The sequence below is a fragment of the Natator depressus genome, chromosome 10 (genome assembly GCF_965152275.1).
Source record: "Natator depressus isolate rNatDep1 chromosome 10, rNatDep2.hap1, whole genome shotgun sequence".
NCBI lineage: Eukaryota > Metazoa > Chordata > Testudines > Cheloniidae > Natator > Natator depressus.
In genome coordinates this window covers 1,756,508-1,776,850 of record NC_134243.1, presented here as the reverse complement: position 1 = coordinate 1,776,850, position 20,343 = coordinate 1,756,508, and the positions used below count along the sequence as shown (strand labels likewise).

Genomic DNA, 20,343 nt, shown 5'->3' with positions numbered 1-20,343 from the left:
ACAGCTGTTTCCTACCAGAGATGTACTGGAAAATAGCAGGCCCATATTTTTCCATTAGAATCTTGTGTGTACCAGGGAACAGAAACAGCAAATGAAAGGCTAATCATTCTGTTCCATGTGATTTTATTTACTGTTTGTGATTAGAGCAGTAAATTAAACTAGTTGTTTGGTCTTGTGTGTGGTGTTCTGCACTGATGTAGCTGCACCAATGCAGATCCCCTAATTTAGACACACAGCACTGGTGTGAACAGCAACTTGTGTCTGGGTAAGGTTCTCACACTAGGGGTTTATGTCCATGTAGTTCCCTCAGTGTAGACAGGATCTGAGTGTGGAATTTGCAAACGTCCCCTTCTTCCTAGTGACCCTGTTTCACATTTCTACCCTCTAATTTTTGTGAGATTGTAGTTGGTGGTAAATGCTGGAGTTACTGTATAGTGAAATAGGCTGTACACTGAACTTATATAGCATGGGCAGCAGAACAGGCTTCCCCACGCTGTCCTGATGTAGAGGCGCTATCTTAGGGCCTTGTCTACACTGAGAATTTGATGCTGTTTTCTCACTGCTGGCCTAAGTATCTGTTCAGTTTTACTACTGTGAATCAGCACAGGCATTTTAGCACTGTCATCTGGAGCTGCTTGAGCAAAGGAAGGCATGTGGCTTGTGTACCCTAGTAGATCTATACAGGTGCTAGGCTAACAGTGGGAAAACTGCAGGAAATTCTCAGTGTGGGCGCCACTTGAGTGCAAGGGGGCTTCCTTATTCTGCGTTTGTGGCCCATCCAATTTTTCTTAACTGTCTGACAACTTGGACAGTTTCATTAATCTAGTACTAATTGTGGTGGGTTTTCTTGTGGTGTGAGCACCTGCCAATTTTGAACTGCCCAGAGATCAGTGTAGTGTGTTCTCATCTAGTGACTGGGCAGCAGGCTATGAGAATGGGCTTGACTTGAACTGTTGACCTGGCAGTGAGAAGGACCCTATCCCATTACCAAGCCATTGAGTGTAAATTTAAAGAACATCTTTTTTTTTATCTTACTAAATTGCACTTGTAATTAAGAGTCTACTCTTGATCTTTCCTCTAGGTTTAATTGTGCTCCTTAGCGGTACAGCCAGATTGTACTGTGTTCTTTGCTATATGTCTCTTGCTTCCTTTCTACCTTGCTTGTCCTTTGATTACTTTGCTGCCACAGCATCTTATTAGAAGAAAGACATGTAACATTTCACAGACCAGCAAATATAAAAGTTTCAGGAACAAACCCACTTCACAGCAGGGATGGGAAAAAGGGGCCTGAATAGAACCGGGAAGGTGCTGCTACTGTCGGTGGAGTCTCCAGAGCAAAGCAACTCATGAGGGAACTGCAGCTGATGTTCTGTGGTACTTCCTGATTCACCTCCAGTGACCTAGTGATCCATCTCCACAGGCAACTGTCTTTAGTCTCTGCCTGCTCCCTTCTCGATGTTAGGGAGTTGGGGCAGGATAAGTATCCTGGAGACACCTGTGAGGCAGAGAAGGAAGATACCACCCAAGATGTGCTGTTTGCTTCTAGTTGCCTGGCTTTTTTCTCTCCATTATGAACAGAGACTTCCATTTCTACAGTATTGGCTGGCTTCCTTGTGGCATGAAAACTCATCAGTGAAGTTTTTGGTCAAATGCCACTAGGCTTTTGATTGGAATGATGTGCAGACAATAGTGGGGAAGGGGAAATGGGGCAACTTAGGCCTAGATTTCTGTAGACTATTTCTATATAGAAAGCTCACTTTTTACCTTATATACTTCCAAGAGGGGTTCTGCAGACTTTCCTCTGAGGCTTTGTCTAGACTAGGATTTTAAGGTGTGGTGATAGCACATATTAGCATATAACTAATATGTTTTAAAATCTAGTATAAACAAGGCATGCTGCCTTTGGCATGCTAAACTGGTAGAGTTAAAGCGAACAGGCTAACATCACGCGTAATCAAGACAAGTTCATAGAACTGCTTCTTGCTTGTCCCTCTCTTCCTCCTCGCCCTCTGGCCACTGAGAAGGATGGTTGTGAGGCTGGTCTGTGATGTAGACTTTCTGCCTCTGGGGATAATATCCTAGGCAGTTTTTCAGTGGGTGAAGTGCTGTCTGGTGGGAAGGGTGAATGCTCTGACAAGGCTGTAAAGTGCAAATTTATTATTGTGGAGGCATTGAAGTAAGGTGGTATTGAGATTAGCACTTAAACTGGGACTGAAGTCCCTCTTACTCATTTGATTGAGTTGAATTTGGTCTACAAAGTTGGCCCAATAATTCAAGGACCAATTGAATTTTCTGTGTAACCTTTTCAGCAAAATATGTACTAATGAATGCTGAGGAAATGTGTAAAAATGCTGCTTTAGGGGAAAAATTGTCCTGGTTTTCCGACATTTCTTTGGGTTTTTCTAGCTAATCCAACTTCAGCCACATTCTCTTGGAGCATTAAACTTCATACATTGGCTCTGATACCTAGGGTATAGCTCACTCGTGAAACTTTAAAATACTTAGTTATTCCACTAATTCTGGATAATCGAGTTTAGACTGCACAAATCCATCAGGTCTTCTGTACTCTTACTGCCATACTCCTCCAGCTGTGTTGTGCATGTGCCCCAGGTGAGGTGGACTGGTCTGTGGGGCAGATATGGGGATGAGTCAGGCTTTGGGTGTGTGTGTGGAGGGCGATTGTAGGGATTTGAAGGAGCTTGGAAGAGGCCTCTGCCACGGGAAGGCAGAGCATGGATTGTGTCTGAGTCTTTGGCACTTGCCTGGTGTGTCTTGTCAATGTTCAGTTATGTGGAATTTCCTCAAGTGTTCTGTGATGTGGATCAGTTTCTGCGTTTTTTCTTAAAAATAAGGTGGCACCACAATGTAGATCAGGGGTTGGCAACCTTTCAGAACTGGTATGCCAAGTCTTCATTTATTCGCTTGAATTTAGGGTTTTGCGTGCCAGTAATACATTTTAACGTTTTTTAGAAGATCTCTCTCTATAAGTCTATATATTATATAACTAAACTATTGTCATATGTGAAGTAAACAAGGTTTTCAAAATGTTTAAAAGCTTCATTTAAAATTAAATTAAAATGCTGATCTTACAGTGCCGGCCCGCTCAGCCTGCTGCCAGCCTGGGGTTCCGTTCACCTAGGCCGGCAGCAGGCTGAGCGGGACCCTGGCGGGCAAGGGGCAGCAGCCAGAACCCCAGACCGGCAGTGGGCTGAGCGGGGCCGGCAGCTGGGACCCTGGCGGGCAAGAGGCAGCAGCCAGAACCCCAGACCGGCAGTGGGCTGAGTGGCTCAGCCCACTGCCACTCAGCCTGCTGCCGGTCTGGGATTCTGTCTGCCAGCTTCTGCCAGCCAGGGTCCCAGCTGCCGGCCCCGCTCAGCCCGCTGCTGGTCTGGGATCCTGGCCCTGCCCACATAGAGTGGGTACCTGCCTTCTCGCTGGTCCTAGCCCATTCTCTTCCTCTCTGCACTGAGCTGAGGGTGGGAGTGCACTGAGCACAGGGCTGGGGGTGAAGGAGCAGTTTGGGGTGCAGGGTCTGGCCAGGAGCTAGAAGGAGGGAGGGGGCTCAGGGTTGGGGCAGGAGGTTTGGGTGTGGAGTGCTTACCTGGGCAGCTCCCATTTGGTGCGAGGGGTTCAGGTAGGAGAGAGAGAGTGTGTGTGTGTGTGTGGGGGTGAGAATGTGGGGGGTGCAAGAGTCAGGGCATGGGGTGTGGGGAGGCTGCGTATGTGTGGGGGGGCTGGGTATGTGTGTGGGGTGCTGGAGTAAAGGCTGGGGTCGGGGGGCTACAGGGGTCAGGGCAGGAGGCTGGGGATGTGTGAGGGGGGTGCTGGAGTCAAGGCTGGGGTTGTGGGGGGTGCAGAGGTCAGGGCAGAGGGCTGGAGGTGTATGAGGGGGGGTGCAGGAGTCAGGGCATGGGAGGGCTGGGTGTGTGTGTAGGGGTGCCAGGATCAGGGCAGAGGGCTGGGGGTGTGTGTGTGGGGGGGTCAGGGCAGAGGACTAGGGTCGTGGGGGTACTCCCCAGCCCTCTGCCCAGAGCGGCTCACAGCAGGGGGCTGGTGGGGTTGTGCCCTGATTCCATTCCACCCTGGTTCCCCAAGGCCCCTTCCCCTCCCCGGAGCAGCGCTCTGCTTCTTCTCCTCCCCTGCAAGGGCCATCAGTGATCAGCAGCAGGGAGGGAGAGGAGGAGGGGCAGGAACCCAGCATGCTGGGGGAAGGGGGAGAGGAGGGAGGTCGGGGAGCTTGCCTGCCCTGCAGTAGCAGCCGGCAGGACCAGGCTTCTTTACCCTTCCCGGGGGGAGCGGAGAAGAGCGGGCCAGGGCATGCAGGATTTTTAATGGCACGCTGCTGCCTGCTGGGTTTGGCAGCAGGCTGAGCGGGGCCGGCAGCTGGGACCCGGCAGGCAGCAGCGTGCCATCTTTGGCACGCGTGCCATCGGTTGCTGACCCCTGCTGTAGATAGTTTCTTCAGAAACTGTTGGCCCGAATTGCAGAACTCCCATCGACTTCATGTGTGAGGTTCTGATTAAAAAAAACTAGCATGATACAAAATCATTGCTGCCCATACAAAGTGTACTAAAAACTGGTGAACTGATAGCAAAAAATAATTGTAAAGGAAGAATCATCCTCCAATGGGAGTGTTGCCAGTGGGGTCCCTTAGGGACATGCTTTCTGCCTGATGCTATTCAATATCTTTAGAAATGATCTGGAAGAAAGTATAAAATTGCTAGGTAAATTTGCAGATGACACAGTTTGGTGGAGTGGTAAATAAAGGCGAAAAGTGGGTTATTATACCTGGTAAGGAACTCATTTGGATGTGTTTTTAAAACAGCCTAATGCAAGGTCTTTCATCTAGGAGCAAAGAATGTGAGTCTCATTGTATCCTGGAATGTAATAAGTGAAATGCAATTCCCCAAAACTGGTGGTTTTTTCCCCCTGTCATTAGATTCACCAAATCAGCATCAAAAAAGCTTATGTTGCACTACATTGGTTAACAAGAAGCCAAACACTGTCCACGTTAGGCTTTCCAGCTGTTTGCTCGCATCTGATATTGTGAGAGCAGCTATAAGCTAAACAAATATAAAAATGACAAGGTCGCATCTTAAAGGCTTCTCCTGCTTGTGCCCATTGAGTTTTTAGTATAACTTCCAAATATTTTGTCCTATATGTCAGGAATTACTATCTTGTCCTGGATAACACTTGATGGATGTGTACAGGGGGATTTGGCAGGGAAGTGATCTGAGAGAGAGAATTGCAAATCTGTGATTGTCGCCTAGATTCTCTATATTAAATATTACAAATGGGTAAAATTACCATAATTAACTAGATGTTCCTGCTGGAAGGGAAGCGTGGAGGGCCTGAATCCTTATTTTCTGCCTTTCTGGGAGGTTTGGAGTTTGCTTTCCACATACCATGAAATCTCGCCAATGTTGCCTCCTTGTTTCCCTGCTGGTGGACTCCTCTGAAACCAAAAAGAGGGTGTGAGCTGTCCCCTGGATATTAGTTAAAATGGGGTCTGAATGTTTACAGCAAGTTAGTCTTTGCTTGTTTCCCTCGTGTTGCTGATTTCCATTGAAAGTACGAGTGCTGGATATTAATGCTGTTGGTACTGGCTGCAAGCCAAGGTCTGTCCTCGTTTGCCATGTTGTAAAGATTCACTCCATTAAATGTATTTGAGAGAACTCAGAGATGGGAGAGGGACCTCCCTGTTCTAACTTCCTCCCGTTGAAGCATAATGTTTAAAGTGGCAGGGAAGGATCCAGCCTCGATGAACCAGTATCTACAACAGCTGCGTGGGTAAGCACTTGCACATACAGAGCTCTCCCCCACCGGCTTCAGCTGCACCACTGTAGCGCTTCAAGTGAGCCGTTGTAAATGATGCAGAGTAGACATAGCCTTATTCTTAAAAAGATGGTGGTGGAGAAGTGATCAGAGAGCAGGCCAACATACTAGTGTAAATATGTAGAAGATGCATGAGGGGGTGGGGTGGGGATAATCCTCTAATCATGTCCAAGAGCTTCTGAATCAAATGCTTCTACAGAGCCAGGATGTTGGCTACTGATGGACCCTCATAACTTTGCTCTTCCTTCATCTCTGTTTCAGCCGCATTCTTGCCAGTTGCTGGGCTATGTGGTTTAAAACTACAATGTTCTGCAAATACCTCCGGCCCAGTTCAGTGCTGCCTGCTTGTGAATGCTATTACGTTGCCTGTTTCTGATACAGTATGCAAAGGCCTCTGTTAGTACTGTGTGTTCTCTGTCAGGACACTGTCCTTTCCGTGAGGCTTTCCGGGAGTGTAGACCCACAAGTTCCCCTGCCATTCCTGACAGAGTCGACTAGGTTTAAAATGTCTGCAAGCTATGACTCTCTGTATGGCAACCCTTTGGTTTGTGGGGGTGCTGTGGTGGTGGTGGATGAGGAGGATAATGGGTCTCAGGTGTATACAAGACTTTGCAGGTGGGAAGACACTAGTCCCTGTGCAGGCATGAGTAGTAAATCCACTAATGTCAGTGGGAATTGCACATCTGTATTGAGAGCAGATTATAGGCCTTAGCTTCCACTTCCTCTCATTTGCTGCTTCGGGGCAAGTGGGCAGATTACTGAGGAACTAGAATCAATATTGATTGGCCTATTTCCCTCCCCTGTGGTGACTCCATTTCCAAGAGGGATAAACTAAGTAGCCCAACCTCCTTTCTCAAATCTGTTGTAAAGTCTGATTAGAGAAGGGGGGGGCTTGAGAACATGAGCATGTGTGCAGAATATCTGGTCTCTTCCAGCAATCCCCTGTGTTGGTTGTGCCGTTATTGCTGATTGTGTTGCTCTTACAGCCCCATTTTCTTGTTCCTGGTCCTGCAGGAATATTTTGTTACTGGACTGGCAACGGTTGCATTGGGAAAGCTTGTCTTGTCACATGCCTGGTATGGAAAGAGAACTATTTTTCAATTTCTTCACAGTAGTTTTCAGATCACCTGCAACTTGCACACCCTGGTAGTTGAGCCTTGCTCAATGAGGAGTCTGACAATTATTTTCTGGATACAATTGCTGAGACTAAGACACAGGAACAGTTTTGCCCTGTGACCGCTGGAGTTTAGATGTGGGTCCCTCCTGGCTAATGACAGGCCAAAGGAAGGTGCTGGGCCGCTTTCCCAGGCGACTTACTCGACAGGTCCATGACACTGAGGAAATGGCGGTTGCTGTTGCTCAGTAAGCCCCCTCTCGACATGGCCGATCTCTCCACCTGTCACGCCATATCCGATTTCCCATTATTGGTGAGGAGTCATTAGCAAAAGCTGGGCAAAGCTGCTCCAGCAATATTTGGCATTTTCGGGTCTCTCGATCTGTGGTCCGTTTGGTTTGGGGCCTGGATGTTGTGTGGCGGGATGGCTAAAGACAGGCAGCAGCGTTGTAAGCAGCAGTCTGGCCAGCACAATCCCTGAAACTGCAGCGGTGTTGAAGCTGAACTGCAGGTTTTCACAGCTCGTAAACTCCAAGAAGCAGTTCCTGTCTATGTCCAGGAAGAATCAAGTCTGGGCAGATATCCTGGGTGCGTGCACATGCTTCGAATACGTTTCTGGGAACTCAAATGTAAATTAGGTTCATTCCTCTGGCTCCCGACAAGTAGCCACTGTAGCTCCTGTGTTACAGCTTTCCCTGGTGTGGAAATCCCTCTACAGACAGAGTCTCTCTCAATCCCTGCTCCAGCGGTGCTGTGTGTGTGCGTTTCTCTCTCTCTCTTGTCGCCACCTGCAGTCTCTTTGGGGAGTATTTGTTGGGTTGGTGGTGGTTATGCCCTTTGCTACCATCAGAGTGTTTACTCTGCTTCTGTGTTCTGTCCCTTCCCTGACCCTGTCTGTCCGGTCTATTTAGGTTGTATGCCCTTCAGGAGAGGAACTGTCTGCAACTGTGTATTTGTACAGTGCCTGGCACAATGGGGCTTCATTCCTGGCAGGTCCTTAGCACTACCATGATAAACATGATTAATAATGTGGAGTGTGATGGCACAGTCTGCTTCGGGGGCAGAGTGGCCTTGTCAGAATTTACTGAAGATGGGTTTGGGGAGCGGGGAGATGGCTTTGGAGCACTTAAGACAGGAGCCTTTTGTGTAGATGGGAATATTGGAGGTAGAATCCAGGCTAGATGACATGGGTCTGAGGAGTTATCTGCCGCATGCTTGTAAAGACCATGTGTTCAGCTAGAGAAAGCAGGTTGAAATATCAATTATCAGTTTAGCTTGTCAATACTAGGGTCGCTTTAGCTCTGAGACCCCTTTCAAACACAACTCTAAGCTCCAGAGCCATGATGTCTATACATAGGAACAATGGTAAAAGACCAGATGTCTGCCTCCCCCGCTCCGAATGTGTGGCTCTGAGAGTAAAATCTAACAACCAGCATTTGAAATCACTTCTGCTCTACAGAAGTGGTGAAGGGACTCCATCAGGTATTGCTGTCTGCTGGTGCTGTTCCTTTGGGAGATGTAGTTCTTGATGGCAGCCTGTCTTTAATGGCTTCAGTCCAGGACAGTAGTGGTATGATAAATAGTACTTTTCTGATAGCTAGATAAATGTGCAGTTCTCTGGCAAACTTCCCAGTTCCTTGCCTCTCCAGGCAGACAGCTAAGTCCTGTTTGTAGCAACATATCTGATATGAAGGCAAACCATGCTCTCCATTCTAGGTTTGTTAACTGGGTCATTGATGCTTTATATTTACCAAAGGGAAAAATTGCACTCGCTTTGTTGATGAAACACTTGGTAAATGTGCTTTCGGGCTTGCAGCCCCTTGACCAGGATTGTAGCAGTGGCTGGAATTTCTATTTGCTAATCCAGATAAATTTTGGATTTATGTAGCTATCTTCAAGGGTTGAGTGTTCTCAGTGGAGGATTATGTGATTCGTCTGACTTCTGGCTCTTTGACACAAGCTTGAGCCCAAAGACACGTTTTAACAGCAAAAGCTTAAAGCTAAGGATTCCATACGTTGAGTATGAAGCTAATCAAGATATGTTGTGAACTCCTATCCAAAATGATTCCAAAGCACTTTGCAAACTGCCTTGACATTTACCTACCTGTAGATCACTTCACTTATCACTGAAATGCAGCCACTTCTGGATTGAACAGGCGATTGGTTAACTGTGCACAGCAACACTGCGCAAGCTCAGAGACACCGTGAAGACATGTTTGTCAATTTGAAATAATGGGGAATTTTATGGCCCGGGTGTACTATGAATCTAACTGTACTACTGTGTACATAGTAGCATCTGTGTTGCAGGAAGTTAGACCCTTTTAGGCTGTGACATGATTCCTAGCATGGGTTTAGAACTGACAAAGCTGTGTTACAATATAGGTGCCCCATCCATGCCAGGTGAGTATTGCTGGCCTGGCTAGACTAGGAATGTAGATCGTCCCTCAAAACAGAATATTAATAATGGAGCTGGATTTTTCCTCTTGTTCTGGGAGGGATGGGGGGGACATGCCAGGGGCGTTTTACACCTTCTCCAAGAGACCCCTGTGCCAGCCTCCCTGCACGTGCTGCTGCTCCACTGTAGAGGGTCTAAAATGCACCTGCCTGATTTTTAGCTAGTACTAGTTCTACAGACTGGTCGTTTTGGTGCTGATCTCTGCATCAGCCAGTGCATCACTTACATGTCTGTCTAAAATAGAAACCAGGCCCCTTGGCAGCCTCTGTCTTAGCCCTGCTGTCCGGTTTTCAGGTCAGAGAGCACCTTCCACATCTCCTGCGGCTCTCGGCTTACTGCAAGCTTGGCACAGAACCCACTGCCCCTTCCACCTGTAAACGCTGCCTCGACAACAGGGAAGCTGTATGTTTCTGAATATAGTGGCTAGCTGAGCCTGTTTCTGATCACAGCGCTGTTCCTGAATGCAGATGTTCTGACCCTGGGCTTATACTGTGTTCTGAAGGCCTCTTTGCTGTTCCTCTGCAGAGCATTGTCTCGAAGAACTCCATGCAGTACCGAGGGAACTCACAGCATGATGCACAGGAATTTCTGCTCTGGCTGTTAGACAGAGTTCATGAAGACCTGAACAATTTAGTGAAATACAATGGCAGACCTCCACTGAAGGTAAGGCAAATCCAGCACTGGCCAGCAGGGGCATTTCTTTTGTAGTGGTTCCACGGAAGCTTTCCTTTTGAAACAAAATATCTCTGTATTAGCTTCCCAGTATGTCTGTCAAGCAATTAAAAAAATCAATTGCGATTAATTGCACTGTTAAACAATAAGAGTACTATTTATTTAAATATTTTTGGATATTTTCTACATTTTCAAATATATTGGTTTCAATTACAACACAGAATACAAAGTGTACGGTGCTCACTTTATATTTTTGATTACAAATATTTACGCTGTAAAAACCAAAAGAAATAATATTTTTCAATTTACCTAATACAAGTACTGTAGTGTAATCTCTTTATCATGAAAATTGAACATACAAATGTAGAATTATGTACAAAAAAACCTGCATTCAAAAATAAAACAATGTAAAACTTTAGAGCCTACAAGTCCGCTTAGTCCTATTTCTTGTTTAGCCAATTGCTCAGACAAACATGTTTGTCTACATTTGTAGGAGATAATGTCACCTGAAAGTGAGAACAGGCGTTTGCATGGCACTGCTGTAGCAGGTGTCGCAAGATATTTACGTGACAGATGTGCTAAAGATTCATGTTGTATTTCATGCTTCGACCACCATTCCAGAGGACATGCCTCCGTGCTGATGACGGGTTCTGCTCAAAAACGATCCAAAGCAGTACGGACTGACGCATGTTCGTTTTCATCATCTGAATCAGATGCCACCAGCAGAAGGTTGATTTTCTTTTTTGGAGGTTTGGGTTCTGTAGTTTCCGTATCGGAATGTTGCTCTTTTAAAGACTTCTGAAAGCATGCTCCACACCTTGTCCCCCTCAGATTTTGGAAGGCACTTGAGATTTTTAAACCTTGGGTCAAGTGCTGTAGCTACCTTTAGAAATCTCACCTTGGTACCTTCTTCGTATTTTGTCAAATCTGCTGTGAAAGTGTTCTTAAAACAACATGTGCTGGGTCATCATCTGAGACTGCTATAACATGAACTATATGGCAGAATGCGAGAAAAACAGAACAGGAGACATACAATTCTCCCCCTGACGAGTTCAGTCACAAATTTAATTAATGCATTTGTCAGGGTTCCTTCCCCACTCTGAACTCTAGGGTACAGATGTGGGGACCCGCATAAAAGACCCCCTAAACTTATTCTTACCAGCTTAGGTTAAAAACTTCCCCAAGGTACAAACTTTGCCTTGTCCTTGAACAGTATGCTGCCACCACTAAGCATTTTAAACAAAGACCAGGGAAAGAGCCCACTTGGAGACTTCTTCCCCCAAAATATCCCCCCAATCCCTACACCCCCTTTCCTGGGGAAGGTTTGATGATAATCCTCACCAATTTGTACAGGTGAACACAGATCCAAACCCTTGGATCTTGAGAACAATGAAAAATCAATCAGGATCTTAAAAGAAGAATTTTAATTAAAGAAAAGGTAAAAGAATCACCTCTGTAAAATCAGGATGGAAAATACTTTACAGGGTATTCAGATTCAAAACACAGAGGATCCCCCCTCTGGGCAAAACCTTAAAGTTACAGAAAAAACAGGAATAAACCTCCCTCTTAACACAGGGAAAATTCACATAAAAAAACAAAAGATAAACTAATCCGCCTTGCCTGGCTTACCTATACTGGTGCAATATTGGAGACTTGGATTAGGATGGGCTGGAGAAGATGGATTTCTGTCTGGCCTCTCTCAGTCCCAAGAGAGAACAACCCCGTAAACAAAGAGCACAAAACAAAAGCTTTCCTTCCCCCAAGATTTGAAAGTATCTTGTCCCCTTATTGGTCCTTTGGGTCAGGTGCCAGCCAGGTTAGCTGAGTTTCTTAACCCTTCACAGGTAACAGGATGTTGCCTCTGGCCAGGAGGGATTTTGTAGCACTGTATACAGAAAGGTGGTTACCCTTTATATTTATAACAGCATTATTTTTTTAATGAGCATCATCAGCATGGAAGCATGTCCTCTGGAATGGTGGCCGAAGCACGAAGGGGCATATGAATGTTTAGTAAATACTTTGCGATGCCAGCTACAAAAGTGCCATGCGAATGCCCGTTCTCACTTTCAGGAGACATTGTAAATAAGAAGAGGGCAGCATTATCTCCTGCAAATGGAAACAAATTTGTTTGTCTTAACGATTGGCTGAACAAGAAGAAGGACTGAGTGGACTTTGTTTTGTTTTTGAATGCAGTTACATAACAAAAATCTACATTTGTAAGTTGCACTTTCACGATAGAGATTGCATATAGTACTAGTATGAGCTGAATTGAAAAATACTATTTTATTTATCGTTTTTACAGTGCAAATATTTGTAATGATATAAAGAGAGCACTGTACATTTCGTATTCTGTGTTGTAATTGAAATCAATATATTTGAAAATGTAAAAAAAACACCCACAAATATTTAATAAATTTCAATTGGTATTCTGTTTAACAGTGAGATTAAAACTGCAATTAATCGTGATTAATTTTTTGTTATTCACATGGGTTAACTGCGATTAATCAACAGCCCTACTTCCCAGCCATGATATCTCTCCTGTAACAAATGCAGTAGCCGGAGGGCTGTTCCTGGCCCCTGTGGCCGCAAAGAGCCTTCTCAGTCAATGCATGGCAGGTGTGCACCAGCACAATCCAGTGTGAATGGTGACCCCTGACTCTGCCACCAGTTAAGTTTGGCAGCTTACTGATGTGCTAGCTATGTCCAGCGAAGATGCTGCTCAGTTGCTCTAGTCCCCTCTGTGGGCCTGAAAGCACTTGCAATTTCAAATACTTGGTTTTGTCCTGGTATGTTTAGCTCAGGAGAACCTAACTTGGCTCTTGTATGTGATTCGTGTGGCACTCCTGCATATCCTGGCAGGCTTCCCTTTAGAACTGCTTTTCCTTTTCAGCCACCATTGGAAGATGCTGCACTGCTCGAGGCACCAGGCTTTCCAATCAGTAGCACTTTCGTACAGGAACTCTTTCAAGCTCAGTACAGGTACAGTAACTTTCAGCACACTTGGATTATGGGGGTTTATGTGCATGTCTTTATAATCACAATAAGATTCTTTCATCCCTGGTGGCAGAGCCCAGTGCAGTGCAGCAGGGCTGTGTGTGGTGTGGGGGCAGGCGAGGCGGAGAGGTGGCAGGCAAGTAACCCTCTGCAGCCCTCCATTTTGTTTACAGTGCTGCTGTGTCTCCGTGCCCCACTTGATCAGACTCCCTTAGTGGTTGTCTCTCACTCTGGTAAATGAAATCTTGCTCCAAAGGGGAGTAACGGCCAGTTTTATTGCACTAAAATTCTTTGTCACTTCAGTGGAAAACGTACATTTGTTTCCCTCTTGCCAGTAAATCAGGAGTGCTTGTTTCAGCCTTCACCCCCAACCTAAGCCCCCATGGCGTTTCCAGCCCGATTGGTCAGGGAGCAAAGGTGTGAGACGCAATTTTGCATGTCTGAGATCTGCCTGGGTTGTGCCAAGTCAGGAGCCTGTGGTATGAACTGGAGGCATGTGGTGGCTGCTTGAGTTTAGAATCCCAAACAAGCTTGTAGTAATTTATCATTAATGAGGAAGCCTTCTAGCAGAAAAGAAATTCTGCGCTTAATCCTTCACTGCCCCTTTGTTCTGGGAACAGCCACAGTTTTCCACCTGAGAGCTGAAGTTGAAAAAAACAGGCCAATTTCCAAACTCTCCCAGCAGCACTGCTGCCAGTCAGGTGTAGGAGATTGAGTTGTTAAACGGTCTTCCCAGTATGTCACTGAGGCTCCCCAGTGGCAAAGAAATAAACCTTTGGGATGTTACAGAATCATGAGCAAGACGTAGTGACCTTATGGCTTGTTAATTTGGGATACGAAATACTCCGGGTGTGTGCCTGCGCATGTGTGTATGTGAGGAGTCTCCTTTCTTTCTGAGTGAATGAGATTGAGGCCCATGCAGTGCTGCCTGCATAACTATCCCTCGCCCACGTGTCTGGGGGAGAATAGTCCTTGTCAGTCTCTTTATATTAGAATCAAATATGGGTGAATTGTTAATTTCACAAATGTCTCTTAGTGGAGGCAAAGTGGAATAATAGAGAGGAGCCTGTCTTCCTGTCATGTCCTGTAATAAATGAGCTCAGAGACTAATTACTGCGTGAGCATCTGGGAATTAGGCGCCTTTCATTTACAGCAAAATGCGCAGAGCCTTGCTGGAGTGTGTGGGGGAAGGGGTTTGATCAGGAGGGAAGAGCAGGGTCACTGTTTTTGTTCTTGATGGTTTGCTTGTCCCTAGTTAAATGGGAGATGTAACTTTAACCCGATTGATGTTTTTAACAGGTCCTCTCTGACGTGCCCTCATTGTCAGAAGCAGAGTAACACCTTTGACCCTTTCCTCTGCATCTCTCTACCAATTCCTCTGCCTCATACACGGTAATGTGCTAATCTGTGCCTCGAAGTTAAATTTTGGGCGCCTTTCCCAATGCTTGGTAGCATTGCAAATCTTTTTATAGAAGAGATTGAGACACCAACAAGATTTGTGGCAGATTAGGGTTGAATTGAATGGACTGGTAGAGCTGTATTCTGAGCCCCCCAAAAATGCTGAAAAGATGAGCTGTGCGGGAACTAGATTTCTTATTTCTCAGAGAATTCCATAGATCTAAAAGCTTTTCTTATACAAAGCAGAATGAAAACAATAAAGATTGAAATTTCCTACAAAACTTAATTCCAAAATTTCATTTTGGGTTAAAGTTTTTTGTTCCGATTTTGACTTTTTTGTTTTTTTAATTGTTCTCCAGTTTCACCAAGTGTAGGAGAAGAAGTAATGAGCTGAGTTTGCAGCAAGAGAGAGATTTAGGTTGGATATTAAGAAAAACTTTCTAACTATAAGGCTAGTTAAGCACTGGAATAGGTTGCCTAGGGAAGCTGTAGAATCCCAGTCATTGGGTTGGACAAACATCTGCCAGAGAATGACCTAGATTGACGTGTTCCTACTTCAGTGTAAGGGATGGACTAGATGACCTCTCAAAGTCCTTTCCAGCCCTACATTTCTTTGATTCTAGAATATAACATTTTTAAAAAAATGTAAACAGAAAATATTTGGTTGCAGAAAGGCCATTTTGCTATTGGCTTTTGCCAATGGGAAAATGTTCTGGGGGAAAACTGTAGAAAAGAGGCTACAAAAATGCTTCCACTCTTCCCGTTCTCTTTAACCCAGTGGGTTTTTCCAGCAACACTTCTTTGAGAGTGCCTTTAGGATGTCAGTTTTGATTGATCTGGGCCATGTTACAAGGATCCTTGAGGTAAAATTAGGATTGCCCTTCAATCAAGAGGGCATCTAGGGCGGTCTCATTGAGGAACTGTATTCTGTGATTCCACTTCCTTGGGAGGACTCCCCAGTTAGTACATAGAGTAGAGGCTAGCACCATAGAGAACATACCTCCAACTTGGAGCAAGATAGGTATCCATCCCTCCTTTATTTAAGGGTCTGGTAGACGTTTGGGACTCCAAAGCATCTGCTGGGTGGGTCTTGTTGCCTGAATAGCTCCAGGGTAATGTGGCCCAGAATGGACATGTATGACTTCATTACTGATGATGCAACCAGCCTCTTAGGGAACTCTGTGTGGGGAATTAGGCTTGGGTCGCAACCCAAGGACTGAGTGACATCCTTACACTGTTTCCCCATCCCTAAATGGCCTGGACATTAAGTCATAACTAGATCAGAAATGGTCTGTATTCTTATGATGTGTGCAATGTAAAAGTCCCCATTCAGGGTTCTGCAGCCTGCTTTGTCGATCTGACCAAGCTTAGCTCAGGCTGTTTTTTTCCTAGGTACTGTATAGAAATGTTCAGCCATCCCAGTTCTTCCCTGTATTCTCTGCAGACCTCTGTATATCACTGTGGTGTATCAAGGGAAGTGTTCGCATTGTATGCGCATCGGTGTGGCAGTGCCTCTGTTTGGAACAGTGGCGAAGTTGCGTGAAGCAGTATCCATGGAAACCAAGATACCCACTGAGCAGGTAATGGGCTGATCTTCGGTTACCGGGCTGCCACTGGTGTCCTTCAGGAGTTCCGACCTGTTTTTTTTTTTTTTTTTTTTTCTGGTTGATGTGGCAGGTAACAATGGGTGCTCGGGGTTCAGATCAGTGGACCTAAATTTATGGAGGAAATGGGTGACTGCAGAAACTAGACCGAACGCACTGTCTCTTATGTGTAACTCCCCCATGAATCAGTTTGGCTGCCTGTAGGTTATACCAGTTCCCTGCTCAGGCCTCCAGGTGCATTGCTGCTTCTGCTCCTTTTAACTCTGTTACTTGAGGAAGGGAAAGCCTGGTGCTTCTGCCTAACAGCCCTAGAGTGCACACGTGTACTCTGCTCACTATTGAGAAACCAGCAGGGGCTCATGGGAAATGTCCTCGGGTTTTGAGACTCTGAAGGGAAAACTACTAAGATGACACTCGAAGGGTCCCACGAAAACCTCTGCATGTGTTCCCTTGATCCCAGCTACTCCCTCGTGGCCAGACCCTCCCCAATTTCTCCTTATTGGCTGGTACTGTAAGACTGGAGAATTCCTATCCTCCGTCAGAAATGCTTCAGCGAAAGTCCATTCGTTAACTTCTTTTGCCATCCTGGGAGTTTGCAGCTCGGCAGTGGCTGGCACTGATGGTCTAATGGCTGCTATTCCACTTCTGCCTTGTAGATTGTGCTGACTGAGATGTACTACGATGGGTTCCATCGCTCCTTCTGTGATGCCGATGACCTGGACACTGTTCAGGACAGCGACTGCATTTTTGCCTTTGAGACCCCCGAGATATTTAGGCCTGAGGGGATCCTTAGTCAGAGAGGTAAGTGGGTAGGTCTTCTAAACACCTCTTCCCTCCAGCTCCACCCCTACTGGAGTATTGGCTGAGGGGAATTTGTTTGAAAAGGGGGCATTTGGTTATATATGTCCTTGGCCTAACGCAGTACGTGGAGTGTCTCCTGGTTTGCTGACTCTGAATTGAGCTCTGCTTCCACGGGCTGGCATTCCAAACATAGACGGCTTAGCTTGGAACCTGGCATTACCAAACCTTGTGGTGGAGGGGTGCTGCCAAGCAATCTGTTACAGTACAGGGCAACTGCACCTGTATTGCTCATTAGTAGTTCAGCAAGGGCACTCACTCAAGCGTCCAGCTCCCCAGCTGTTGCCTCTCTTGGATGGAGACATGTGTCCCTCTCCTTCTGACCCAGTGTCTCCAGGCTGCACAGTCCCTGCCTTCACTGAATACTTCCCAGCATGGACAAATTGCTCAAGAACACCTGCATGTTTTCTCTTTAGAGATGGATAACAAGTATAATTGTTACAGATATGTTACCGCACAGACTTCCCAATCAAGCCTACTTTATTCTACCGGTAAAAAGCATTGCGGAGGAAAAACTATTAAAAACAATAAAAGAACCTACAGACATGCTTTTAAGTGTACTAAGAACCCCAAGCCTTACATGGATTGTGGCAGGACAAGTCCATCAGTACCCCTCCCTAGGAGAGTTCTTAGGGTTAGCAGTTCATCACAGCTTCAGCTCAGAACAAGCACACTCATAACACGTTCAGTTCACACGTTATACAGTTCAGGGGTCTTTGACCTGGCGTTTCCAGAAGTAGGTAATTGGTACAAAATGGGCTTCTCTCTTCAGGATGTATCTTCAAGAGGTTGGCATTCCCCTTACCTCCAAGTACTTCCTAGGAAATTCACTTCATGCATGTTGCAAAAAGATCTTTGATGGTCCTAGTACCTTTCAGAGATTGCATTAATCCTGTCTTCCTGCTAAAGAAGTTCCATACAATCTCATGATAATAAATAAACACTTGCATTTCTAATACAATGTACTCCAGAGGTATTAACCATAATTCAGTAAGGTGTAACTTAATTCATTAAAGCTCATTCCGGATATTGTCAGTTTGTCACATCTCTCCCCCTACAGAAGTGGGTGTAATGAGGGTGCTGACTGACTTTCAAGGGGAACACATTGAGTGAGTGCCTCGGTGGGGGTATTGCCTGGATGGCAGCTGTGCCATTACTTCTCTGTGTTACATTTCACCTGTTCAGATAACAAACCTGCTAGCAAACTAGCATACATCCTTCAAAAATCTGTAAGGCGTTGTCTGACCAGCATCCTACATAATTTTCCTCTTTAAACATATGGGACTGAGCTTTCACAAGCACCTTCTTGCCCTGCTACCCTAAACCCTTTGGATGGAAACTTGAGACCTAATTCTCCCACTGCTCGTGCAGTTTCTAGGGCGCATGTGTCATGTTCTGTGGTGCCCTAAGGGGTCAGTTGCTTCTGTTCTGGATTGAGGTTCCCCACTTCCCACCACCCAGGAATTTTACAAGCAGCCGTTCTTTGGACCATAGAGAGAAATAGTTCTGCAGTGGCTGTCAACAATGTGCTGCTTTGAACAGGAAAAGTCAAGCCAAGGGAATGTCTTCAAACCTCCCCCATAGCCAGATTCCTTTCTCTGCCCCACCTACCCTGAAGTTGGGCTCCAGGACTCCCATGGCCCCACCTCAGCTCCTCTGGGTGCAGGTGATGGAGTATTGATCCCCCACACCATTGGTTCCTTTTGTCCACCCCCCTAACCCCCACTGAGTCAAGGTGATCAGAATTCCCTCTCCCACCTGGCTCAGGATCCTTCACAATCTCCCCAGCAGATGTCTTACCCTGTACTTGTGCATTTCCCACACTGGGGTAGGTATCGTAGATTTGTCAGTGCACCACAGCTGCCTCAGTCTCCCTCCTTTTGGCTGGAGACATTGCCATCATCAGGCTCTGTTCTGCCCCGGGGTCCCTTTTTAGGGGCTGGCAGAGAACTTTATTTCCTGATCTGCATTTTAGGGCCCAGTTAATTTCCCTTTAGGGCAGTAGGTCTTGTCCCTTCTCCTGAGCACCAAGCACTCACGCCTCGCCCCTCAGTCTGCATGCTCTGGGGATGTAACCAGACTCCTCATGGACACTGGCAGTGGAAATGGGATGTCCCTTCCCCTAGTCAGCTATGCTATAGGCATTTTTGCCCTCTGCCTGTCCTTGCCTGTCTGAGACTAGCTGAGGACTTGTCTACACTTCAAAGTTGAGTTGACTCACAGCCACCACAGTAATTAAAGCTCCTTCTTGTGCCTTCTGTCAGTGGTGCACGTCCTCCCCAGAAGCACATCCAATCCACCAACTGAAGTGGGGCATTGTGGGACACAGACAGCCCTGCACTCCCCTCCTCTCTCCTCCGATGCACTGCTGACAGCCTGAACTGTCAGCTGGGCACAGGCTTCTGCTCCGGTGCTGACAGTGTGAGCTCAGGCTGTCAGCCCCATTAATATGTAGGTCTCCTTGACCATGGTCACCCCACAACCCGCTCCCCCTTTCCTTGTATAACTCCTCGTTTTAGTTGAAATCTCAGCATAGGTCATGTCCCTTTTGTTCTAAACTCCCTGAAACCTTCTCCTATACGTTTTGGGGGTCAGTTTAAACTTTTGTAACAAAGCTTGTTAACTGTCATCTTTATAGTCCTCACTTCCCGTAAGGGTAAATATATCCAAGGCCTTTGTCCCAGACAGCAGTGGAGCAAGGTACCTTACCATGTTCCTTCCCCCCATTTTATTCAGCTAGCACCCCAGTTCAAAAGCATGTTGGAACACATCCCTATCATTCCCCTCCCTAAAGCGAGGGATACCACCCATCAGTACAGGTACTGGGGACTGGTTCCACCTACTGGGCGACTGCTCTTCTGTTGCAGTCGCTCTGTCTGGAACTGGTAGTGCTGTTTCTTGTCCTCTTCTCTCTCATACAGACACTGCTGCTCCTGCTCTGCAAGCTGTTGGGTTTCCTGCTTCTCCTGCTCCAGCTATTGACCTGTCCACCATTCCTGTTACAGTGGTGGGCTTGGTCTGGATGGAACATAGTTGCAGGGCTCTCCATCTGCTGAATCCTCCTCCAGCAGGCTGGAGGTTTTCTGCAAACCTGAACCATCATTCCTCAGCTGGTCATTAGAGTACAACAAATTGATTGATTTAGACAAATCCGCTCTGAAAGCATTTCTCTGCATAACTCAACCAGCCCATTTTTCTTCAGCTGTTCAAAATTCGTTTTCCCCAGTCTTTTTGCTATTTCTTTTCCCAAAATGACGACTGAGACACTTGTCTCTGTGCTTTTCCTTCTTCAGTACTTGCTTTTACTGCTGTTGGCACTCGTGCAATTCAGATTGTTACAGATCCCAAATACACTGTCATCATATGTGTTGCAGTTCAGAGCACCTGCCTCTGTATTTCCCGTTAGTGGCACC

The 20,343-nt window shown here is 46.2% G+C and overlaps 1 protein-coding gene across 2 annotated transcripts in view; it reads left to right on the top strand.

Moving 5' to 3' along the window:
• The window catches only part of USP31 (ubiquitin specific peptidase 31), a 73,657-nt gene that overhangs the window by 19,451 nt on the left and 33,863 nt on the right, over positions 1–20,343 (top strand). For both annotated transcript variants that reach the window (XM_074964934.1, XM_074964933.1), the window contains exons 2-6: positions 9,930–10,067; positions 12,967–13,055; positions 14,370–14,462; positions 15,913–16,048; positions 16,729–16,873. In XM_074964934.1, the coding sequence (XP_074821035.1) occupies positions 9,930–10,067; positions 12,967–13,055; positions 14,370–14,462; positions 15,913–16,048; positions 16,729–16,873 (601 nt within the window). The remainder of the gene's footprint in view (positions 1–9,929; positions 10,068–12,966; positions 13,056–14,369; positions 14,463–15,912; positions 16,049–16,728; positions 16,874–20,343) is intronic.